This window comes from Oncorhynchus keta, chromosome 23 (assembly GCF_023373465.1).
Source record: "Oncorhynchus keta strain PuntledgeMale-10-30-2019 chromosome 23, Oket_V2, whole genome shotgun sequence".
Lineage (NCBI taxonomy): Eukaryota > Metazoa > Chordata > Actinopteri > Salmoniformes > Salmonidae > Oncorhynchus > Oncorhynchus keta.
The window spans coordinates 42,534,180-42,555,014 of NC_068443.1; the positions used below are offsets into that span (position 1 = coordinate 42,534,180).

Consider the following 20,835-nt stretch of genomic DNA (forward strand, 5'->3'; position numbering starts at 1 on the left):
TTTCCTTGGGGGCTTATTGAAAGCAATAGTTTGTATTTTTTCCATGTAATATGATATCTACCTCCATTTCCAGGGAAGAAGAACAATTTCAGTTTAGTCTCAACGACTTCAAATGTGTTGCAGTCCTTGGTCGTGGTCATTTCGGAAAGGTACATAGTACACACCCAACCCATTTCTCGCTCCTTTTTTTACAGCCCTTCTAGAGAAATGAGCTGTTTCTGAAGAGGGAATAAAAACCCTAGCTTTCCTAAAATGTCTCCTCTCTTCCCCCCCCACTCCACACAGGTATTGTTAGCTGAGTATAAAAGCACGGGAGAGATGTTTGCCATCAAAGCCCTGAAGAAAGGAGACATTGTGGCTCGTGACGAGGTGGACAGGTATGGGGCTCAACCTGAGCACTGAAACCAATTAGGCCTTGATACTGATTCCTTTTTAACTGTTTGCTGAGCGTAACAGGTTTACCTTTGTTCAACCCTGTTATTCGGTTCAGAGTTGACTACGGCTTTCGGGTTTTGGACATCACCTTCAAACGGCCGGAAATACTCTGACATACTCTGACAGTATGATTAGTAGTAATATAGTTATCAGTAGTATTTTTGTGTTCTTTTTGTGTTTTTTTATTTTATTTATGGATAGTCAGTTTCCTTGTGTTACATACAGAACCCTCGCGTATTTTCTAACGGCCTTCAACGAATGTCAGAAATGCAATGTGTCCTCTCAAATATATTCCTGGGAAAATCCATCAAATTTTTCTAGAGACTGAGTTGGAGGACATTTCCTCCGATGCAAACGGACAGATTTTATTTTTAGGCCCGGCGGGGGTTAAGTAACAGAAATGTACTGATGTAGTAAATTGTACATCAGCTTCAAACAGCCGGAAGTACGATATTTTTGGTCATTAAAATTATATAATGATTCTTTGCTTGTTTTGTCACCTAAACTGAAATTAGGTGAACATTTTAGAATTTTAGCACTCATGTAATGGCAGAGTGATTTCTATTTATTTGACGTTTTCCACCTGGCCAATAAGATAATAGCTTAGCTTTCTGACCAAGAGTTTGGGTTGATTTGTTTTCTGGTCCTCTGTAAGCTCAGTTGGTAGAGCATGGCTCTTTCAACGCCAGGATAGTGCGTTCGATTCCATCTGGCACCTATACGTAACATGTGTGCACGCATGACTGTGGGTCGCGTTAGATTAAAAGCGTCTGGTAAATGACTTCATCTATATTATGCATTTTCATTTCCGGAATCGATTTACACAGGGGATTTGAGTAGCATTGAATTCCTTTTGTAATCTAAGAAGAGCCTTGCTCAGGTATCAGGGGTCCTTGTTTCTCTGTCTTCCTCCCCCAGTCTGATGTGTGAGAAACGTATCTTTGCTCAGGTATCAGGGGCTTTACGTCCTTGTTTCTCTATCTTCCTCCCCCAGTCTGATGTGTGAGAAACATATCTTTGCTCAGGTATCAGGGGCTTTACGTCCTTGTTTCTCTGTCTTCCTCCCCCAGTCTGATGTGTGAGAAACGTATCTTTGCTCAGGTATCAGGGGCTTTACGTCCTTGTTTCTCTGTCTTCCTCCCCCAGTCTGATGTGTGAGAAACATATCTTTGCTCAGGTATCAGAGGCTTTACGTCCTTGTTTCTCTGTCTTCCTCCCCCAGTCTGATGTGTGAGAAACGTATCTTTGCTCAGGTATCAGGGGCTTTACGTCCTTGTTTCTCTGTCTTCCTCCCCCAGTCTGATGTGTGAGAAACGTATCTTTGAAACGGTGAACAGCGTGCGCCATCCGTTCCTGGTCAACCTCTTCGCCTGCTTTCAGACGCAGGAGCACGTGTGCTTCGTCATGGAGTACGCTGCCGGGGGAGACCTGATGATGCACATCCACGCTGACGTCTTCTCCGAGCCCAGGGCCATGTGAGTGACACCAGGGTCCTGTTCATTTACATTTCAGTCATTTAGCAGATGCTCTTTTTCAGAGTGACTTAGGGTTCAGTGCCTTTGCTCAAGGGCACATTGTCAGATTGTTTACCTCTTCTTCTTTTTTTTTTACCTTTTGGTAACTTGCCCGACGCTCTTAACCACTTGGCTACCTGCCGCCCTGTTCATTAGGCAGACAACTTTTTGATGCAGAGCGACACAGGGAGGAGCTACCTGGATTTTGTCCAATAAGAACACTGATTTTCATTTTCCTTTTGTAAAAGTTTTTGCTACAGTGCGCCTTACTCAATATACAAATATTATGCAAAGCAACCCATAAAATCATGACTTGCATTTGTAAAATGACTTGACTTGCACTTTTGTTTTTTTGGGGGGTTTAAAGGCTCGCTTTCTTTGTGAACATTGAAGTTTTGCTGCTGCACCGAGATTATCTTCAGTCGCCCCCCTCACCAATAATGCTGTTGACTTTGAACTAGTGTCAACTTGTTAGAGAGTGGTTCCGCTGTCGGGATCAAATCAGCGGAAATTTCAAGAGCGCCACGTATAGTTTTTGATAAAAATCTTAACTTTCATTAAAACACACATGCAAGGTACTGAATTAAAGCTACACTCGTTGTGAGTCTAGCCACCGAGTCAGATTTGTAAAATGCTTTTCGGCGAAAGCATGAGAAGCTATTATTTGATAGCATGCACCCCCAAAGTACTGGAACGTCATCTAAAACGACAGATGCGGTAGCCGGCGCTACCCAAAACGCAGAAATAAAATATAAAACATTCATTACCTTTGACGAGCTTCTTTCTTGGCACTCCTATATATCCCATAAACATCACAATTAGGTCTTTTTCCCGATTAAATCTGTCATTGTATAGCCAAAATGTTGTTTTCTGAAGATCGGTCTGATCCAGGAATATTCCCTTTCACAAGACGCAACGTCACTTTTTAAAATGACAAAAGTTGCCTATAAACTTTTACAAAACACTTCAAACTACTTTTCTAAACCAACTTTAGGTATTAATAAACTTTAATAATCTATACAATTCATCACGGGGCGATCTGTATTCGATAGCAGCTAGTCTTGAAATCAGCGGCCATCTTTTCCATTTTAATAACATCCTGTTGAGAGACTAAAACAGGAAAGGGCAAAACGTCATACAACCAAGGATTAAGTCTGCTAGAAATGCCAGCACTGGCGACATCGTGTGGAAGCTGTAGGCGTTTACAGGACATCTTCATGTATTTGCAGTCGCCTTAAACAATACATTGACTGGCGGATTAATATATTTTTTGTGTTTTTGGAGAACAGTTTTTCGAGTGATTTTTACTCCTAAACACGTTGTGTTATAGCCACAGACACAATTTAACCAGTTTTAGAGACTTCAGAGTGTTTTCTATACACACATACTTATCATTTGCATATACTATATTCCTGGCATGAGTAGCAGGACTTTGAAATGTTGCTCGATTTTTAACAAAAAGCTGCGAAAATTTGCATGATCCTTAAGAGGAGTGCTCACCCACATATCCAGTGTCTTGTATTCCACATCATTTTATAATAGTTTATATATTACAAAGTGGATTCTCTCCTGATTTCTGATTTCTCTGATTCTTTGCTGACTCCAACTGTTTATTTTCTTCTCGTCTTTGGTAGATTTTATGCAGCTTGTGTCGTATTGGGATTACAGTTTTTACATGAACATGAGATTGTGTACAGGTAAGCATATTTCCATTCACTGGGTGAATATATGCTCTGATATAACATATATCGATGGTGATTCTCATGATTCTGTTTCACTTTCAGAGATCTGAAGCTTGACAATCTGCTATTGGACACTGAGGGCTATGTAAAAATAGCTGACTTTGGCCTTTGCAAAGAGGGTAAGTGGGACAAACGCAACCTCAACTTAATGTCACTTTTCCAACACCATTGAATGTCAAAATAAATGTATAATAACCTACATCTGACTCAGTCAAAACCTTAACTCTAACTAAAGCCTCTGCTGATCTGAACCGTATGTTGCTGTCAAACGTACATGCCTGGTGTCTCCCGACTGGTGCAGCAGTCTAAGGCACTGCATCGTAGCGCTCACTACAGATCCGGATTCAATCGGGGAGACCCATGAGGCGGCGCACAATTGGCCCAGCGCTGTCCGGGTTAGGGGAGGGTTTTGCTGGCTGGGATGTCCTTGTCCCATTGCGCTCTAGCGACTCCTTGTGGCTGCCGGGCGCATGCACGCTGACTTCAGTTGCCAGCGGTACGGTGTTTCCTCCAAAACACCGTACAGGTGCGGCTGCCTTCCGGGTTAAGCGATTAGTGTGTCAAGAAGCAGTGCAGCTTGGCGGAGTCGTGTTTCGGAGGACACATGGCTCTTGACCTTCGCCTCTTCAGTGTCCGTACGGGAGTTGCTGCGATGGGACAAGAATGTAACTACCAATTGGATATCCATGAAATTGGGGAGAAAAGGGAGTTTAAAAAAGTACCCCAAAAAAACAATATATATATATAATTTACATGTCTGGGTGTAAAGTTTCTGTACTAAACATGTGTCATGGTTATGTGTATTCTGACAGGAATGGGGTTCAGGGACCGCACCAGTACATTCTGTGGCACGCCAGAGTTCCTGGCCCCCGAGGTGCTGACGGAGACGTCGTACACGCGTGCTGTGGACTGGTGGGGTCTGGGGGTCCTCATCTTTGAGATGCTGGTTGGAGAGGTAAGTGGGTCTCACCTTCACACCTGTCATATGGATACCTACTCAGTGTTATGACTGATCAATACTTTGTCAGCTCTGAGAACTGAACATTTTACAATCTTGGCATTGAATTGACAAGATTATTTAAAAAAATGTTTTTGCCTTTATCACAATTGTCATGACCTTTCTAACATTATATACATAGCTGGTCTGGTCAGTACATATATATATATATATTATATGTCATTGACTGTATATGGGGGAAAAAACTTTTTTTCCTGCCCCAGTCTCCATTCCCTGGAGATGATGAAGAGGAGGTGTTTGACAGCATCGTCAACGATGAAGTCCGCTACCCAAGGTTCCTCTCAACGGAGGCTATCTCCGTCATGAGAAGGGTGGGTTCCGGATCCCTTCAAATTGATCCTAATGAAACACAACACCTCAAACTACAAACTATCAGAAATCAGAAAGTGTGAAATGAGAAGAAACAAAAGAATTACAGCTTCAATGTTTATTCTACTTTCTAATGCTCTTTTTTTGTTTGTAGCTTTTGAGGAGGAGTCCAGAAAGACGTCTAGGGGCAGGAGAGCGAGACGCAGAGGAAGTCAAAAAACATCTGTTCTTCAGAGTAAGTAAAGAATGTTCTACCTTCTCATATTTAATGTCTTTCAACATTGTAAACACAGCCACAATTTTAGGCAATGTGGATACCACAAAATGACATATGAAGTTTCCTGTTCATGAGACTTGCCTAATCTTGGTTATTGTCGCAAACAGTTTTTCTCATGAGGTAGATGATACAGTACAAGTCTATCCTGAGAGTTGACATAAATTCACTATTCCCCCCCCCCAGAATATGGATTGGAACGGACTACTGGCCAAGAAGGTGAAGCCTCCATTTGTCCCGATCATCCAGGACTCCAACGACGTCAGCAACTTCGATGACGAATTTACCTCAGAAGCGCCCATCCTGACCCCACCCAGAGAACCTAGGGCGCTCAGCGGGGACGAGCAGGACATGTTCTCTGACTTTGATTACATCGCAGACTGGTGTTAGCCCCCCTCTCCCCTCTTCTCCCTCCTCCAAATGTGTTGAACAAACACACACTGTGAACCAACCAACACAGCGCTGACTGACTGTAGCTCACCATTTTTAAAACACCTCTTTTCCAAACCAACGTCGCAAGACGGGAACAAACGGCGCACTGCCAATTAAAGACCCCCCGCTCCCACAACTGAACCCCCAAGGTTATTCTTTAACAGAGAGAGAACAACATTTTTCTTCTCTTTAGAAACTTCAAGGGGAAAAAGAGGAGTGAGGCCTCCAGCGCATGTCATGTCTATTGTCTGACCACTGAGAATGTTGTCAAGTGAACTCTGTCAAAGGAAAGGCCGGCAATATAGCCGTGATATCGAATAACATGATTGTTACGTTTTTTTTTTTTTTAAATCATGTACAGAATAGTATTCCTCTGTATTTTTAACAAGTCCTTTCTCAAGCCCACTGCCATAACTAAATGACATATCTCTCTGTAAGGGTTAACACGTGTGCCATGTTGTATATCGGAATTATGAGCGCTTTGAGCATTTTATCACTGAACCGTCACTTAAGGTTAAAGACAACAAACATCTTGACTACTACTGCCTCGTCACTTGAAACCCAAGGAAGGTCTCCTTTTTAGTTTATCCTGGTCTTTCTCTCCCCCGGCTGTTTAAAAAAAAGATATATATATATATATGTAAAGATGCCTTAAAATCTTCCTGTTTTTCTACCCAAGTTTAGAGCGATGTCTAAGAATAGAGCCCTTTCTTTTTAAACGGATCACCATGACACGAAAGCAGTGCGTCCTCGTGTTAGTCCTCGTGGTATTACAGAAACTCTGTCCCTCGTGTACTGTGCCCGTGCCAGTTTTACATGAGCGTTAACTGTACCATTTTTAAGGTTTTCTTTATGTAGCGCTGTATGGTTGTTGAAATACACTATCATTATTGCAGTGGAACCGTTCTAGACTACACAGCATACCACAAATCAAAGGGGACGGCACCGTTTTAAACGTGATCATTTGGAAGGAGCACACACACACACACACTACGGAGACCTATCCTGACATGGCTCCTTCTGGTGGATTCCTAGCACCAAAAAAAGCAGTGGCCGTATGTATCAAGGGTCTCGGAGTAAAGTGCCGTTTTAGGATCAGTTTTGCCTTTAGGATTCCAAATCACTTTATATGGGACCTGATCCAGAATCAGCACTCCTACTCTGAGACCCTTGATATGTACAGCCCCCTAGATCTAATTCTCGAGGGGTAACAATGCGTTCCGATAGCGATGTTGTACTCTTGAGGGCAGAATCGATTCCGCTAGCATTTCTTACAGAGTTTGTCAGTTCCATTCCAATCGAAGCCCAGAGTGAATGTAAGTATTTCTGTTGACTTTCCATTCACTCCCCGAATTGACCGAGTTGAATTGGAATTGATCCCAACCTGGATACTGCAATCATTCTCTTAACTGAAGGAGATACAAGAGCAAGGAGATCTCGCAGCCTGCAATGATTGGACATGGTCAAATGGTGGATCTGAAGTGACTGATACAGTACAGCTGATTACCAAAACCCATCCCTCCAGTCCTGACAGTGGGACTATGGAAAACCGTGATGGGTGAAGTTGCCTCTTGGTGAAAGTTGGGATTGGGTAAAGGGGACCTAATCCTAGGGGAAACTTTACTCTGGAGTGTAAACTAAGCTCAGAGCCAGTTTGTGCAGACAATATGTAAATGAATCACTACAAGGGAGGGCAGGGTATATTTTATATATATATGTGTACACACAATTAAGCTGAACGTACTAATTTTATCAAGATATTTTTTAATTATCTATGTTTAGCGTAATTATGAAAAAAGATTGTACAGTTTTTTTTTGGGGGGGGGGGCTGTTTGAGCATGTTACAGACATACAAACCTTTTTGTAATGGTACACCACATTGAAGTTACACATGACTGTTGAACCTGGTGTATAGAAGCATTTTGCAGTCGTCGTTTGTCGCCTTATCACGAATGCACAGATTAAACGCCGTTAGAGTGGTGCTACTTCCTTTGCATGTCGTATTCCATTGGTGTCGGCACATCACTCTGCTGTCTTCGCTTTAAGAATCTCCTGTAGAAACTGGCCGTCAACATACTATGGCAACCCACTGTCCAACCATGTCCCAGAGAGTATATATATATATATATATATATTTTTTTTTACCTTTATTTAACCAGGCAAGTCAGTTAAGAACATATTCTTATTTTCAATGACGGCCTGGGAACAGTTAACTGCCTGTTCAGGGGCAGAACGACAGATTTGTACCTTGTCAGCTCGGGGGTTTGAACTCGCAACCTTCCGGTTACTAGTCCCAACGCTCTAACCACTAGGCTACGCTGCCGCCCCATATATATATATGCAGTTGACTATGTTAAAATGGCGCTGCCCATGCTTAAACAGCCTTTTGGCCACTAGAGGCCTCTACCATTCTCTATAGCCTCTTTTATACCTGGTTCTAACATGCATCCTTTGTCTTGTCCTCCTTTCTGATTGTGCCCACATTTTCAGATGGGGTGTAGATGATTAAAAGACACACTTTGATCAGATTGTGATGTTCCTTGCCACCCCCAGAGGTAGTCAGGCATGCATTGTGCCTTGATATCTTACAAGTGTAGATGGTGAAAACATTTAAATAATTATTCCGTCCTCTAAAAACATTGACGGGATGCACCATCGACCTATGGCATCAATATCCCTTTAAAAAATATATTATTTTGAAAGAATAGCTGTTAAATCATTTGCATACAGGGATGAACCAGGAACTTGTCAGAGGACGAATATGAGACACATTTTAATAGGCTTTCAACCATGTGAAAATATGGGCACAATGAGAATGTGGACAAGATCAGGACAAAGGATACATATTAGCGCCAGGTATAAACGAGGCTTTTACAACTCAGCCCAAGCTGGGTCTGGCTTTTGAGAAATAGCATGGAATTATACTGAACAAAAATATAAATGCAATATCCAACAATTTCAAAGATATTAATTGCAATTCATAAGGAAATCAGTCAGTTGAATTAAATTCATTCGGCCCTAATCTATGGATTTCACATGACTGGGCAGGGGTGCAGGCATGGGTGGGCCTGGGAGAGCATAGGGGAGCCAGGCCCAGCCAATCAGAATTAGTTTTTTCCCAACAAAGGCGCTTTATTAGACAGAAATACTCCTCAGCAACCTTTTATTTCCACCAGCACAAGGTGCACCTGTGTAATGATCATGCTGTTTAATCAGCTTCTTGATATGCCACCCCTGTTAGGTGGATGGATTATCTTGGCAAAATGAGAAATGCTCACTAACAGGGATATAAACATTTGTGCACAAAATTTGAGAGAAATAATGTAACATTTCTGGAAATTTTTATTTCAGCTCATGGGACCAACACTTTACATGTTGCATTTATATTTTTGTTCAGTGCATGATCCTTCGAAGTCAAGGTAAGTGGATAACTAAAATGTGATCTGTCTTAAGTATCTACACCTCTGGCAGAAAAGTAGTTGGCACTAATTTACCTTCATTAATCCAGGAGAAGCATTGAGAGCAATTTCCCCTTATTAAGCTCCAGTGTAACCTTCAGTCATGTTCAACTTTGCAAATACGTGATGTAATGAAAGCCAGATGACCTTTGACTCCCTTAAAATTAGTTATTTTTTTAAGATGCAATGGTGTGTTGAACGCTTGCTTTATGCCCACAACTGTACACCAGGCAGTGGGAACGAGACGAGCTGAAACTATATGAACTTGGGCTGTCCTCCAAGTCCAGAGAGGTACTGATCAATGTACTGGAACTTCAGCTTAGTAAATACAGAAAAGTTTCTTAACACTCCAAATGGTACATAAGCAGTATTAAGAGTCAACACACAGAAAAAAATCTCATTCTGTAAACAAAGTTTAATGTTAATCAATGCATGAGGTTTTCAACACGCTTTTCAGAAAAGCATTTGATTTACTTAATACAAAGCAAACAAGCTAACAAAATAGAACCTGCATTTCCTACAAAAAAAAATGTATATAGTATGAAACCAGCCTTACATTGCAAGCACCAATTACATTTTCCAACTCGGACATATATACAGTATATACACACTCAAATGAAATACTGTAAGTACAGTTTGCAATCTCATTTTTTTTAAGTATTGGAATGTGTGTCCTGTACTTGTCTGTATTCCTGCAAAAAGTGCCTTACGTTTATTTTACCTTTGACCTTTATTTAACTAGGCAAGTCAGTTAAGAACAAATTCTTATTTTCAATGACAGCCTAGGAACAGTGGGTTCAGGGGCAGAACGACAGATTTGTACCTTGTCAGCTCGGGGGTTTGAACTCGCAACCTTCCGGTTACTAGTCCAACGCTCTACCCTGCCACCCCAGGCTAGGGTTAATTAACAAGGGGGAAAAAATTGCTAATAGATTAAAAACTAGAAAAATAACCTTTAAAGTGTCATCGGGGCGAGTGGGTCTTCACAGCTGGGGCAGTTTGTCCACAGGGGTGTCGAATTTGAAGTCCGGGGGGAAGAGGTCAGCTGCACGGGGGTAGATGAGTCGGTACGACTGTCTGATTGTGACGTCTGCCACACCGGCGATGTCTCCGATCTCTGTCCAAAAAGGAAGAGGATTTGCAGAAATGACTACTGGTGCTTTAAGTCTTCAGACCATTGGTGATAATTGTGTTCTCAGAAATATGAGTTCCTGAACATTCAGAAACAGTTTGCGTGAGCTCTCAAGTCAGAAATACACGTGTGGACCACAAACGGCACGCTGTTGTTCGTGCCTGAAATGTACTGAACCGTGTTTTAAAGTTTATAGACAAACACAAATAGTTCAGATTCAGCCCATCAAGAAGACCTTAAAAAGACAACCACCACCACTATCTCCACCATCCTCCCACCCACAACCTCACCTTTCTGGGTCTTCTTCTCAGCGGACGCCTGGGAGGCCATGTAGATGGCGGCGGCGGCCACAGAGATGGGGCTTCTGCCGGGCACCAGGTCCTGCTCCACGGCATTCCGGGCGATGTAGGTGGCCGCCATCTGCACCTGCTTCGGCAGGCCCAGGTTGGAGCAGAAGCGGGACATGAAGTCTCCGGTGGTGATGAGGTCCACGCTGGTCTCCAGGGCCTTGAGGATCAGCTTGAAGCAGCGGCCGATCTCCTTCTTGGAGATGCGGGACACGGCGCAGATCTCTGCGGGGCATGGATGACGACAAGGGAGTCATTAGTGAAACCTTCAGGGACGTTTTAATAAGACATGCAAGAGAGAACATTTGAAAACGAAAATAAAAAATCCCTGTTTCAGTCAGTTTTCCTCTGTTTGGTGCCTAATGAACACGATTCCAGGTCAATTTCATAACCGTGAAGTCTTGATTTAAAATTTGTAGCAACGGAAACAACCAGCACATGCACTCACCCTAAGACGTTGCTTGGAACATGCTAATATGATCTTAAAACCATAGATGATATAGATGATTCGATATGTAATTCCATGCTCTAAAAACATCCTCTTTAGAGGAGCTCACCTTTAAACGTCCGAGGCACGCCCTCTTGTCTGCAGGCGATGTAAAGGCAGGCTGATGCGATGGCGTCGTTGGCCCGCCCCTTCAGGCTCTTCTGTTCGTACACTTGCTTAAATAACTTATTTGTTCGGTCCTGTGGGTCAAAGACAACATTTTACCCTCAGTTTTGCCGTGAACAATCATATAGTTTAGTTCAGAGAAAACCTGCTAAAGAACTTGAGTTTTGGAAATAGATGAATCAGTTAGCTAGTTAGCTACTAGGTTCCACAAAAGCTAAACAAATGAAAGTAGAAGAGAGAACGGGACTCGCTGTGATATTCCTTGGTAGGTTGATCCGGTCGGCCATGGTGGTAATCTCTTTGAAGGCGTTAAGCATGGCACGGTCTGAACTGCTCATGGTCCGCCGGTTCTGGTACTTGGAGTTGCCGAACTCGTCAAAACTAGCCGCGCCTGTTCCCTATGGTGACAAATTAGTGATATAGACTTACTACCTGGTAAATCTTACGTTAATTAAGTATCTTGTGGAAACCTATGGAACCTGATGAAGGCCATATCACACAAAAAAAAGCAGACATTTTATTTTCATTGAATTTCTTTGTCTGGCGCCACTAAGACCACAAACATAAACATTGTTTTAAGCATCTTTCTCTGTAAGTGGTGACTATAGCTAGGTGGCAGGGCCTCTGTGCCAGTTGTGGCGCCAAGTAAGATGGCCAATGTGTGTACTTACCTTGCTGATCATGGTGGTCAAGTCTCCCCCGTTGAGGAGTGGGTTCTGGGCGTCGCCCACTCTAGACGGGTCTTTGGTGGCTTTCTCATTGGTGAAGGTCCTCCACTCTGAGCCGACGTCAATCATCCTGTCACCTGGGAAACCACACACATTACTGGGCTCCCGAGTGGCGCAGCGGTCTAAGTGCTAGAGGCGTCACTACAGACCCTGGTTCGATTCCAAGCGGTATCACAACCGGCCGTGATTGGGAGTCCCATAGGGGCGGCGCACAATTGGCCCAGCGTCGTCCTTGTTAGGGTTTGGCCGGGGTTATGCCGTCATTGTAAATAAGAATTTGTTCTTAACCGACTTGCCTAGTTAAATAAAAATCTACATGGGGCTAAGCTCAAATACGTTTAAACCACTTCCTTTCCACATTTACCTTACTTTATCTCCTTGAGCACTTACATGAATACACGAAGGAGGTAAAAGCGATAAACACCAAGCGCCCACTGTATTGATTTCACCATCATAGCATAATAGCGTGATGTATCGTTGTCTCTACTTTCCTGCCCTTTGTGCTGTTGTCTGTGCAAAATACTGTTTGTACCATGTGTTGTGCTGCTACCATGTTGTGCTGCTACCATGTTGTGCTGCTACCATGTTGTGCTGTCATGTGCTGCTGCCATGCTATGTTGTTGTCTTTAGGTCTCTCTTTGTGTAGTGTTGTGGTGTCTCTCTTGTCGTGATGTGCGTTTTGTACTATATTTGTATTTATTTGATCCCTGTCCCTCCGCAGGACAACTTTTTCCTTCTGGTAGGCCGTTTGTTCTTAACTGACTTGCCTTGTTAAATACAATAACTTGGTGGAAGCATTATTTTATTTATTTAAGTCCTTCCTTTTGTGACAAAAAGAGAAGAGGATATTGAATATTAGGAAGGGAAGCGGTATTCAGTGACACTGGGACCAGGACCAACACGTAAAAAATGTAAATAAGAATAGTAACTACAGTTGAAATCGGAAGTTTACATACACTTAGGTTGGAGTCATTAAAACTCATTTTTCAACCACTCCACAAATTTCTTGTAAACAAACTATAGTTTTGGCAAGACGGTTAGTGCATGACAAAAGTCATTTGTCCAACAATTGTTTACAGACAGATAATTTCACTTATAATTCAGAGTGTAGATTAGGATATGTTTTTATTTGATCAATTTTAGAATATGTCTGAAACGTAACAAAATGTGGCAAACGGGAAGGGGTCTGAATACTTTCCCAAATGCACCATCTGTTCGGGATAAAACATCACTGAATTCAAGCGATCTGTTTACAGGTCCGCAACTATTTCCAATTGTTTTTGTCTTTCAGAAACGGTCAGAAAGGATACAACAAATGTCACTTCAAAAGGAAACTGCCGACACCTCCAAAGGCATTTGATCATGTTCGCCATTGCTATTTCCTTTAGACACTACGTCGTCCTAATACCAAAGTATACAGCAAATAAGGGCGTTGTCACCATTGTCACCATAACAGGTAAATGATGGGAGATTTTCAGGCAGAGTTATAACTCTGTTTTACTTTAATTTAACGCTGTTTTACTGTCACTTTAATCATGTTTACATACTGTTTGACCCACTTCAAATGTACATACTGTATTCTCGTCAATGATCATCCTATATAATTACTGCTGTACACAACTTTTACATTCATATACTGTCCATAATATCTATACACACACCATAATATACATACAGTTGAAGTCGGAAGTTTACATACACTTAGGTTGGAGTCATTAAAACTTGTATTTCAGCCACTCCACACATTTCTTTTTAACAAACTATAGTTTTGGCAAGTCGGTTAGGACATCTACTTTGCGCATGACACAAGTCATTTTTCCAGAAATTGTTTACAGACAGATTATTTCACTGTATCACAATTCTTATGTCATGGCTTTAGAAGTTTCTGATAGGCTAATTGGCATAATTTGAGCCAGTTGGAGGTGAACCTGTGGATGTATTTCAAGGCCTACCTTCAAACTCAGTGCCTCTTTTCTTGACATAATGGGAAGATCAAAAGAAATCAGCCAAGACCTCAGAAAAAAATTGTAGACCTCCACAAGTCTGGTTCATCCCTGGGAGCAATTTCCAAATGCCTCAAGGTACCACGTTCATCTGTACAAACAATACTACGCAAGTATAAACACCAGTACGCAAGTATAAACACCATGGGACCACGCAGCCGTCATACCGCTCAGGAAGGAGACGCGTTCTGTCTCCTAGAGATGAACGTACTTTGGTGCGAAAAGTGTAAATCAATCTCAGAACAACAGCAAAGGACCTTGTGAAGATGCTGGAGGAAACAGGTACAAAAGTATCTATATCCACAGTAAAACAAGTCCTATATCGACATAACCTGAAAGGCCGCTCTGCAAGGAAGAAGCCACTGCTCAAAAACCGCCATAAAAAAAGCCAGACTTCGGTTTGCAACCCCACATCGTACTTTTTGGAGAAATGTCCTCTGGTCTGATGAAACAAAAATAGAACTGTTTGGCCATGATGACCATCATTATGTTTGGAGGAAAAAGGGGGAGGCTTGCAAGCCGATGAACACCATCCCAACTGTGAAGCACGGGGGTGGCAGCATCATGTTGTAGGGATGCTTTGCTGCAGGAGGGACTGGTGCACTTCACATAATAGAAGGCATCATGAGGATGGAAAATTATGTGGATATTTTGAAGCAACATCTCAAGACATCAGACAGGAAGTTCAAGCTTGGTCGCAAATGGGTCTTCCAAATGGACAATGACCCCAAGCATACTTCCAAAGTTATGGTAAAATGGCTTAAGGACAACAAAGTCAAGGTATTGGAGTGGCCATCACAAAGCCCTGACCTCAATCCTATAGAAAATTTGTGGGCAGAACTGAAAAGGCATGTGCGAGCAAGGAGGCCTACAAACCTGACTCAGTTACACCAGTTCTGTCAGGAGGAATGGGCCAAAATTCACCCAACTTATTGTGGGAAGCTTGAGGAAGGCTACCCGAAACGTTTCATCCAAGTTAAACAATTTAAAGGCAATGCTACCAAATACTAATTGAGTGTATGTAAACTTCTCACCCACTGAGAATGTGATGAAAAAAATAAAAGCTGAAATAAATCATCACTCTCAACTATTATTCTGACATTTCACATTCTTAAAATAAAGTGGTGATCCTAACTGACCTAAGACAGTGGGGTTTTAATAGGATTAAATGTCAGGAATTGTGAATAACTGAGTTTAAATGTATTTGGCTAAGGTGTATGTAACTTCCGACTTCAACTGTACATAAGTATTCCGACCCTTTGCTATGAGACTCAGGTCCATCCTGTTTCCATGGATCATCCTTGAGATGTTTCTACAACTTGGAGTCCACCTGTGGACATGACTTGGAAAGGCACACACCGCACAGTTGACAGTGCATGTCAGAGCAAAAACCAAGCCATGAGGTCAAAGGAATTGTCCGTAGAGCTCCGAGACAGGATTGTGTTGAGTCACAGATCTGGGGAAGGGTACCAAAACATTTCTGCAGAATTTAAGGTCCCAAAGAACACAGTGATATCCATAATTCTTAAATGGAAGAAGTTTGGAACCACCAACACTCTTCTTAGAGCAGCCCGGCCAAACCAAGCAATCAGTGGAGAAGGGCCTCGGTCAGGGAGGTGACCAAGAACCCGATGGTCACTCTTACAGAGCTCTAGACTTCCTCTGTGGAGCTGGGAGAATCTTCCAGAAGGACAACCACCTCTGCAGCACTCCACCAATCAGGCCTTTATGGTAGAGTGGCCAGACGGAAGACACTCCTCAGTAAAAGGCACAAGAATTTTTCAAAAGGCACCTAAAGGATTCTCAGACCATAAGAAACAAGATTCTCTGGTCTGATGAAACCAAGATTGAACTCGTTGGCCTGAATGCCAAGCGTCACTTCTGGAGGAAACCTGGCACCATCCCTACGGTGAAGCATGGTGGAGGCAGCATCATGCTCCCGGGATGTTTTTCAGCGGCAGGTACTGGGAGTCTAGTCAGGATCGAGGGAAAGATGAAAGGACCAAAGTACTGAGAGATCCTTGATGAAAACCCAAGCTCCCGAGTGGTGCAGCGGTCTAAGCCACTGCATCTCAGTGCTAGAGGCGTCAGTACAGACCCTTGTTTGATCCTGGGCTGTTTCACAACCGGCCATGATCGGGAATCCCATAGGGTGGCGCACAATTGGCCCAGCATCATCCGGATTAGGGGAGGGTTTGGCAGTCATTGTCAAAAAAGAATTTGTTCTTAACTGACTTGCCAAGTTAAATAAAGGTTAACGACCCTAAGCACACAGCCAAGACAACGCAGGAGTGGTTTCAGGGACAAGTCTGAATGTCCTTGAGTCGCCCAGCCAAAGCCAGGAACTTGATCCTGGTCGAACATCTCTGCAGAGAACTGAAAATAGCTGTGCAGTGATGCTCCCCATCAAACCTGACAGAGTGTCAGAGAAGAATGGGAGAAACTCCCCAAATACAGGTATGCCAAGCTTGTAGCATCATACCCAAGAAGACTCTGTAGGCTGTAATCGCGGCCAAAGGTGCTTCAACAAAGTACTGAGTAAAGGGTCTGAATACTTATGTAAATGTCATATTTTTTATACATTTGCAAAAAATCTAAAAACATGTCTTTGCTTTGTCATTATGGGGTATTGTGTGTAGATTGATGAGAGGGGGGAGGGAAATTTAATCAATTTGAGAAAACAGGCTATAACGGGGTCTGAATACTTTCCGAATGGGACTCAAAATGGGAGTCCTGTTACGTTCAGATAGAGCCCTGTAATGCAATCTGTTGCTCTAACCAGGGTGGCTTTTCCAAGGCCGTCTAAGGGAGGCGTGGACAGATTTGATTCTATTGCATCTTTGACGTGATGTTATGTTTCTATAATTTCCTGGTATCATTTACATTTAAGTCATTTAGCAGACGCTCTTATCCAGAGCGACTTATGCACTCTAGCTATGTGACAGGTCATACATGACGTCTTTAGTCCCCCTCTGCTCCCCAATTTCTTTCTTTTTTTTTACCCTTTCATGTGTGTACTTTACTGTATTTATACTTGGGATATATCTTTTCAACATGAACAATTCAAAAATTGCTGGAGAACATCTGTAAGGGCCTTGCTGCTCGAGTCACATCACAAACAACAGCACAAACACATCACTCCCCCTGAACTAGAGGTTAGGACTGTGTCTGTAGAAGTGTAGGCCCAGAAGTTTCGAGTTTTAATGTCACGGGCACAAGTACAGTGAAATGCCTTTCTAAACCCAACAATCCAGCGATCAATATCAATGTAGTACACGAGGAAGAACAAAAACACACAAGAAATAAAGAAAATAAATAAGACAATGAGAAAGTAAGCGCTATATACAAGGTCAGTTCCAATACCATATAGAACAAACAACGTGTAGGAATACTGGAGTGATAGAGGTAGATACAGTGGAGCAAAAAAGTATTTAGTCAGCCACCAATTGTGCAAGTTCTCCCACTTAAAAAGATGAGAGAGGCCTGTAATTTTCATTATAGGTACACTTCAACTATGACAGACAAAATGAGAAGAAAAAAAATCCATAAAATCACATTGTAGGATTTTTAATGAATTTATTTGCAAATTATGGTGGAAAATAAGTATTTGGTCACCTACAAACAAGCAAGATTTCTGGCTCTCACAGACCTGTAACTTCTTCTTTAAGAGGCTCCTCTGTCCTCCACTCGTTACTTGTATTAATGGCACCTGTTTGAACTTGTTATCAGTATGACGTTGAAGGAGAGTTTGTTGTCCCGGCACCACACTGCCAGATCACTGACCACCTCCCGCCACCAGTGATCAGGCCTACCACCGTCGTGTCATCAGCAGACTTGATGTCGGAGTCGCAGTCGTGGGTGAACAGGGGGTGTTGAGGGTCACCGTGGGGTCAGTGTGGCGGCCGTGATGTTGCCCACCCTCACTATCTGGAGTCGGCCCGTCAGGAAGTCCAGGATCCAGTTGCAGAGGGAGGTGTTCAGCCCCAGGGTCCTAAGCTTGGTGACGAGCTTGGAGGGGACAATAGCGTTGAACGCTGAGCTGTAGTCAATGAACAGCCTTCTCAAGTAGGTATTCCTCTTATTTAGGTGGGTGAGGGCAGTGTGGAGTGCAATTGAGATTGCGTCGTCTATGGATATGTTCGGGCGGTATGCAAATTGGAGAGGGTCTAGGGTGTCTGGGATGATGGAGTTATTGTGTGCCATTCATGATTACAGATGTGAGTGCTACAGAGCGGTAGTCATTGTGGCATGAAGCCTTAGAGTTCTTGGGAACAGGAATGATGGTGGCCATCTTAAAACATGTGGGGATTACAGACTGGGACAAGGAGAGGTTGAAAATTACTGTGAATATGTCTGCCAGCTGATCTGCATATGCTCTGAGAAAGCACCCTGGAATTACCATCCGGCCCCGCAGCCTTGCGAGTGTTGACTTGATTAAAGACCTTACGTCGGCCTCAGAGGGTGAGATCACCCAGTCCTCTGGTTCGGTGAGGACTCTCACGCACGGTATGGTGTTGTTATTGTCGAAGCATGCATAAAATGCGTTGAGTTTGTCTAGTAGAGGGGCATCGTTGGGCAGACCACGTCTGGGTCTTCCTTTGTAATCCGTAACGGTCTGTAGCCCCTGCCACATGCGACGGAGCCTGTGTAATCTGATTCCACTTTATTCCTATATTGTCCTTTTGATCGTTTGACGACTCTACGGAGGTCGTAGGGGACTTCTTGCACTTGTTCCTGTCCTCAGCCGTAGCATCAGGGTTGTCTGCGATGGCTCTATGTGCAGTAGCCCTGTCCTTTAGTTTAACGCCAACCTCTGTGTTACTCCAGGGACTTTTGATTGGGGAATCAGCGACCCTTCACTGTTGGGATGTCGCCAATGCATTTCCTTATGAAGCCAGTGACAGAGGTGGTTGGTAGAGCATGGCGCTTGTAACGCCAGGGTAGTGGGTTCGATTCCCGGGACCACCCATACGTAGAATGTATGCACACATGACTGTAAGTCGCTTTGGATAAAAGCGTCAGCTAAATGGCATATATTATTATTATTATTATCGATGTTATAGGCGGAGTATCGGAACATATTCCAATCAGCGCTTGCAAAGCTGTAGCATAATCTCTGATTCTGATGACCATTTCTCAATGGAACAAGTCACTGGTATTGTTTGAGCTTCTGCTTGCAAAAACGAAGCAGGAGTCATGATCTGACTTGCCCGAATCGCGAACGAGGGAGGGCCTTGTATGCTTGCTTGTGGGTAGAGTAACAGTGCTCTAGGACTATCGCCCCGAGTGGCAAAGGAGACATGTTGATGGAAGTTGGGCATCACATGTCTTAATGACGCGGAATTAACAAGGCAGCCAGCTTGTAAGCCAGACGTAAGTTTTCTTGCTTGTTTACAGCCTCGTACAGTTGGTTAAGTGCCAGCCTGTTAGATTTCATGTCCTGAGGTGGAATTTATACAACAGTCACGATAACAGCTGAAAACTCCCTCGGGGGGTAGAAGGTCGGCATTTGACAATCAGGTATTCCAAGACTTGTGAACAATGGGTCGAGACTACCACTGAGCTCGAGTCAGAACACCATTTGTTGTTGATTAAGAGGCTCATCGCTCCCCTCTCAATTTCCCTGACTTCACTGTCCTGTCCGCTCGGTTAATGGAGAATCCATGGAGTTGGATAGCCATGGGGTTCTTGTCCAAAAGCAATGTTTTAAAAAAGCAGAAAATGTTGCAGGTTCGAGGGAAAAAAGCTGAGAATATTGCAGGTTCGAGAGTCCCGTTGGTAGCAAAGCCGTGATCGGAGGTCATCCATCTTATTATCAATTGGCCAATGGAATGAAGGGAAGAGGTAGCCGGTTTTCCTTTCACCTTAATTTCGCCAGGATTTCCCCTAACATGCATCTAACACTGGCAATTTCTCTTGGGTTCCCCTTGAACATTGGGTCAGAATTACAGAAAGAGCCCAGGGCGGATGAGTCACAGTTGAAGCCGGAATTGGGGTAAGTAACTGCTGATCCGATGTTTAAAAGTCCTTGTCGGTTATAACAAAGCAAATTAGAGAAAATAAAGCACATAAGGCCTCTGTGCATGTTATGTTGCGCTATTTACCTACTGCAAAGACCTCCTCCATACAGATAAGGCTTTGTGACAGTCTGTTGACGGGTGTGTGTGCATGCATACGTGGATTACTATCCTCATGGGTACCGGAAATCCCCAACAGTCCCCACAAGGATAGTAAAACAAGGATAGGATAATTCTCTCTCATGGGGTCATTTCCCACATCCCAATGGCGACAAAGGCTATTTTAAGCTTACGGGTTAGGTTTAGGTTTACAATAAGGGTTAGGTTTAGGGCTTAAAGTTAGGGAACGCAGGATTTTGAATGGAAATACATTTTAGGTCCCCGCAAGGATAGTAAAACATATGCTATGTGTGTGCAGCCTATCACTCACCCACTACAAGGCCACACTCGGGGCCTGCTCTGTAGTCTTCCACCAGCATGGCGTCTGGGCGGTTGGGGCACTGCACCTTAGGAAGGGCCAGGCCGTCTCCACTGCAAGTAAAGAATAGATCTCAGAGGTCAGCCAACATGGGACCTCTTACCTTTGACCCTGCCTAGTGAGAGATAACCCAGCACTGGGTGGGTGTGATTGTACTTATCTCCATAATGCTGGTTTACTGCCAAGGACATAGTATTAGTTTACTTAACTCTATACACTTCAGTGAACACTGCACAGTTGATAAAGCTGATTGACACTGCTCAAGGTGAGGAAGTATGTTGTTTAGTGAGTTGGCAAATTATGATAATGATATGGAAATCTTATAGGCCGTTTAA

General features: G+C 43.2%; 2 protein-coding genes across 3 annotated transcripts in view; one reads left to right on the top strand and one right to left on the bottom strand.

Moving 5' to 3' along the window:
• Nucleotides 1–7,716, top strand: part of LOC118402376 (serine/threonine-protein kinase N2-like) — a 46,547-nt gene extending 38,831 nt beyond the window's left edge. Inside the window, exons 14-22 of the mRNA XM_035800532.2 lie at nt 74–149; nt 286–377; nt 1,734–1,910; nt 3,584–3,646; nt 3,734–3,810; nt 4,504–4,646; nt 4,913–5,020; nt 5,173–5,253; nt 5,479–7,716. Coding sequence (XP_035656425.2) covers nt 74–149; nt 286–377; nt 1,734–1,910; nt 3,584–3,646; nt 3,734–3,810; nt 4,504–4,646; nt 4,913–5,020; nt 5,173–5,253; nt 5,479–5,682 — 1,021 coding nt within the window. The 3' untranslated portion in view covers nt 5,683–7,716. The remainder of the gene's footprint in view (nt 1–73; nt 150–285; nt 378–1,733; nt 1,911–3,583; nt 3,647–3,733; nt 3,811–4,503; nt 4,647–4,912; nt 5,021–5,172; nt 5,254–5,478) is intronic.
• A 1,861-nt stretch (nt 7,717–9,577) lies between these two features.
• LOC118402377 (transcription initiation factor IIB-like) overlaps nt 9,578–20,835 on the bottom strand; it is a 44,776-nt gene continuing 33,518 nt past the window's right edge. For both annotated transcript variants that reach the window (XM_052477276.1, XM_035800533.2), the window contains exons 2-7: nt 20,453–20,553; nt 11,946–12,079; nt 11,526–11,672; nt 11,219–11,348; nt 10,605–10,886; nt 9,578–10,299 (exon numbers count right to left, since the gene is read on the bottom strand). In XM_052477276.1, coding sequence (XP_052333236.1) covers nt 10,166–10,299; nt 10,605–10,886; nt 11,219–11,348; nt 11,526–11,672; nt 11,946–12,079; nt 20,453–20,501 — 876 coding nt within the window. In that variant the 5' untranslated portion in view covers nt 20,502–20,553 and the 3' untranslated portion in view covers nt 9,578–10,165. The remainder of the gene's footprint in view (nt 10,300–10,604; nt 10,887–11,218; nt 11,349–11,525; nt 11,673–11,945; nt 12,080–20,452; nt 20,554–20,835) is intronic.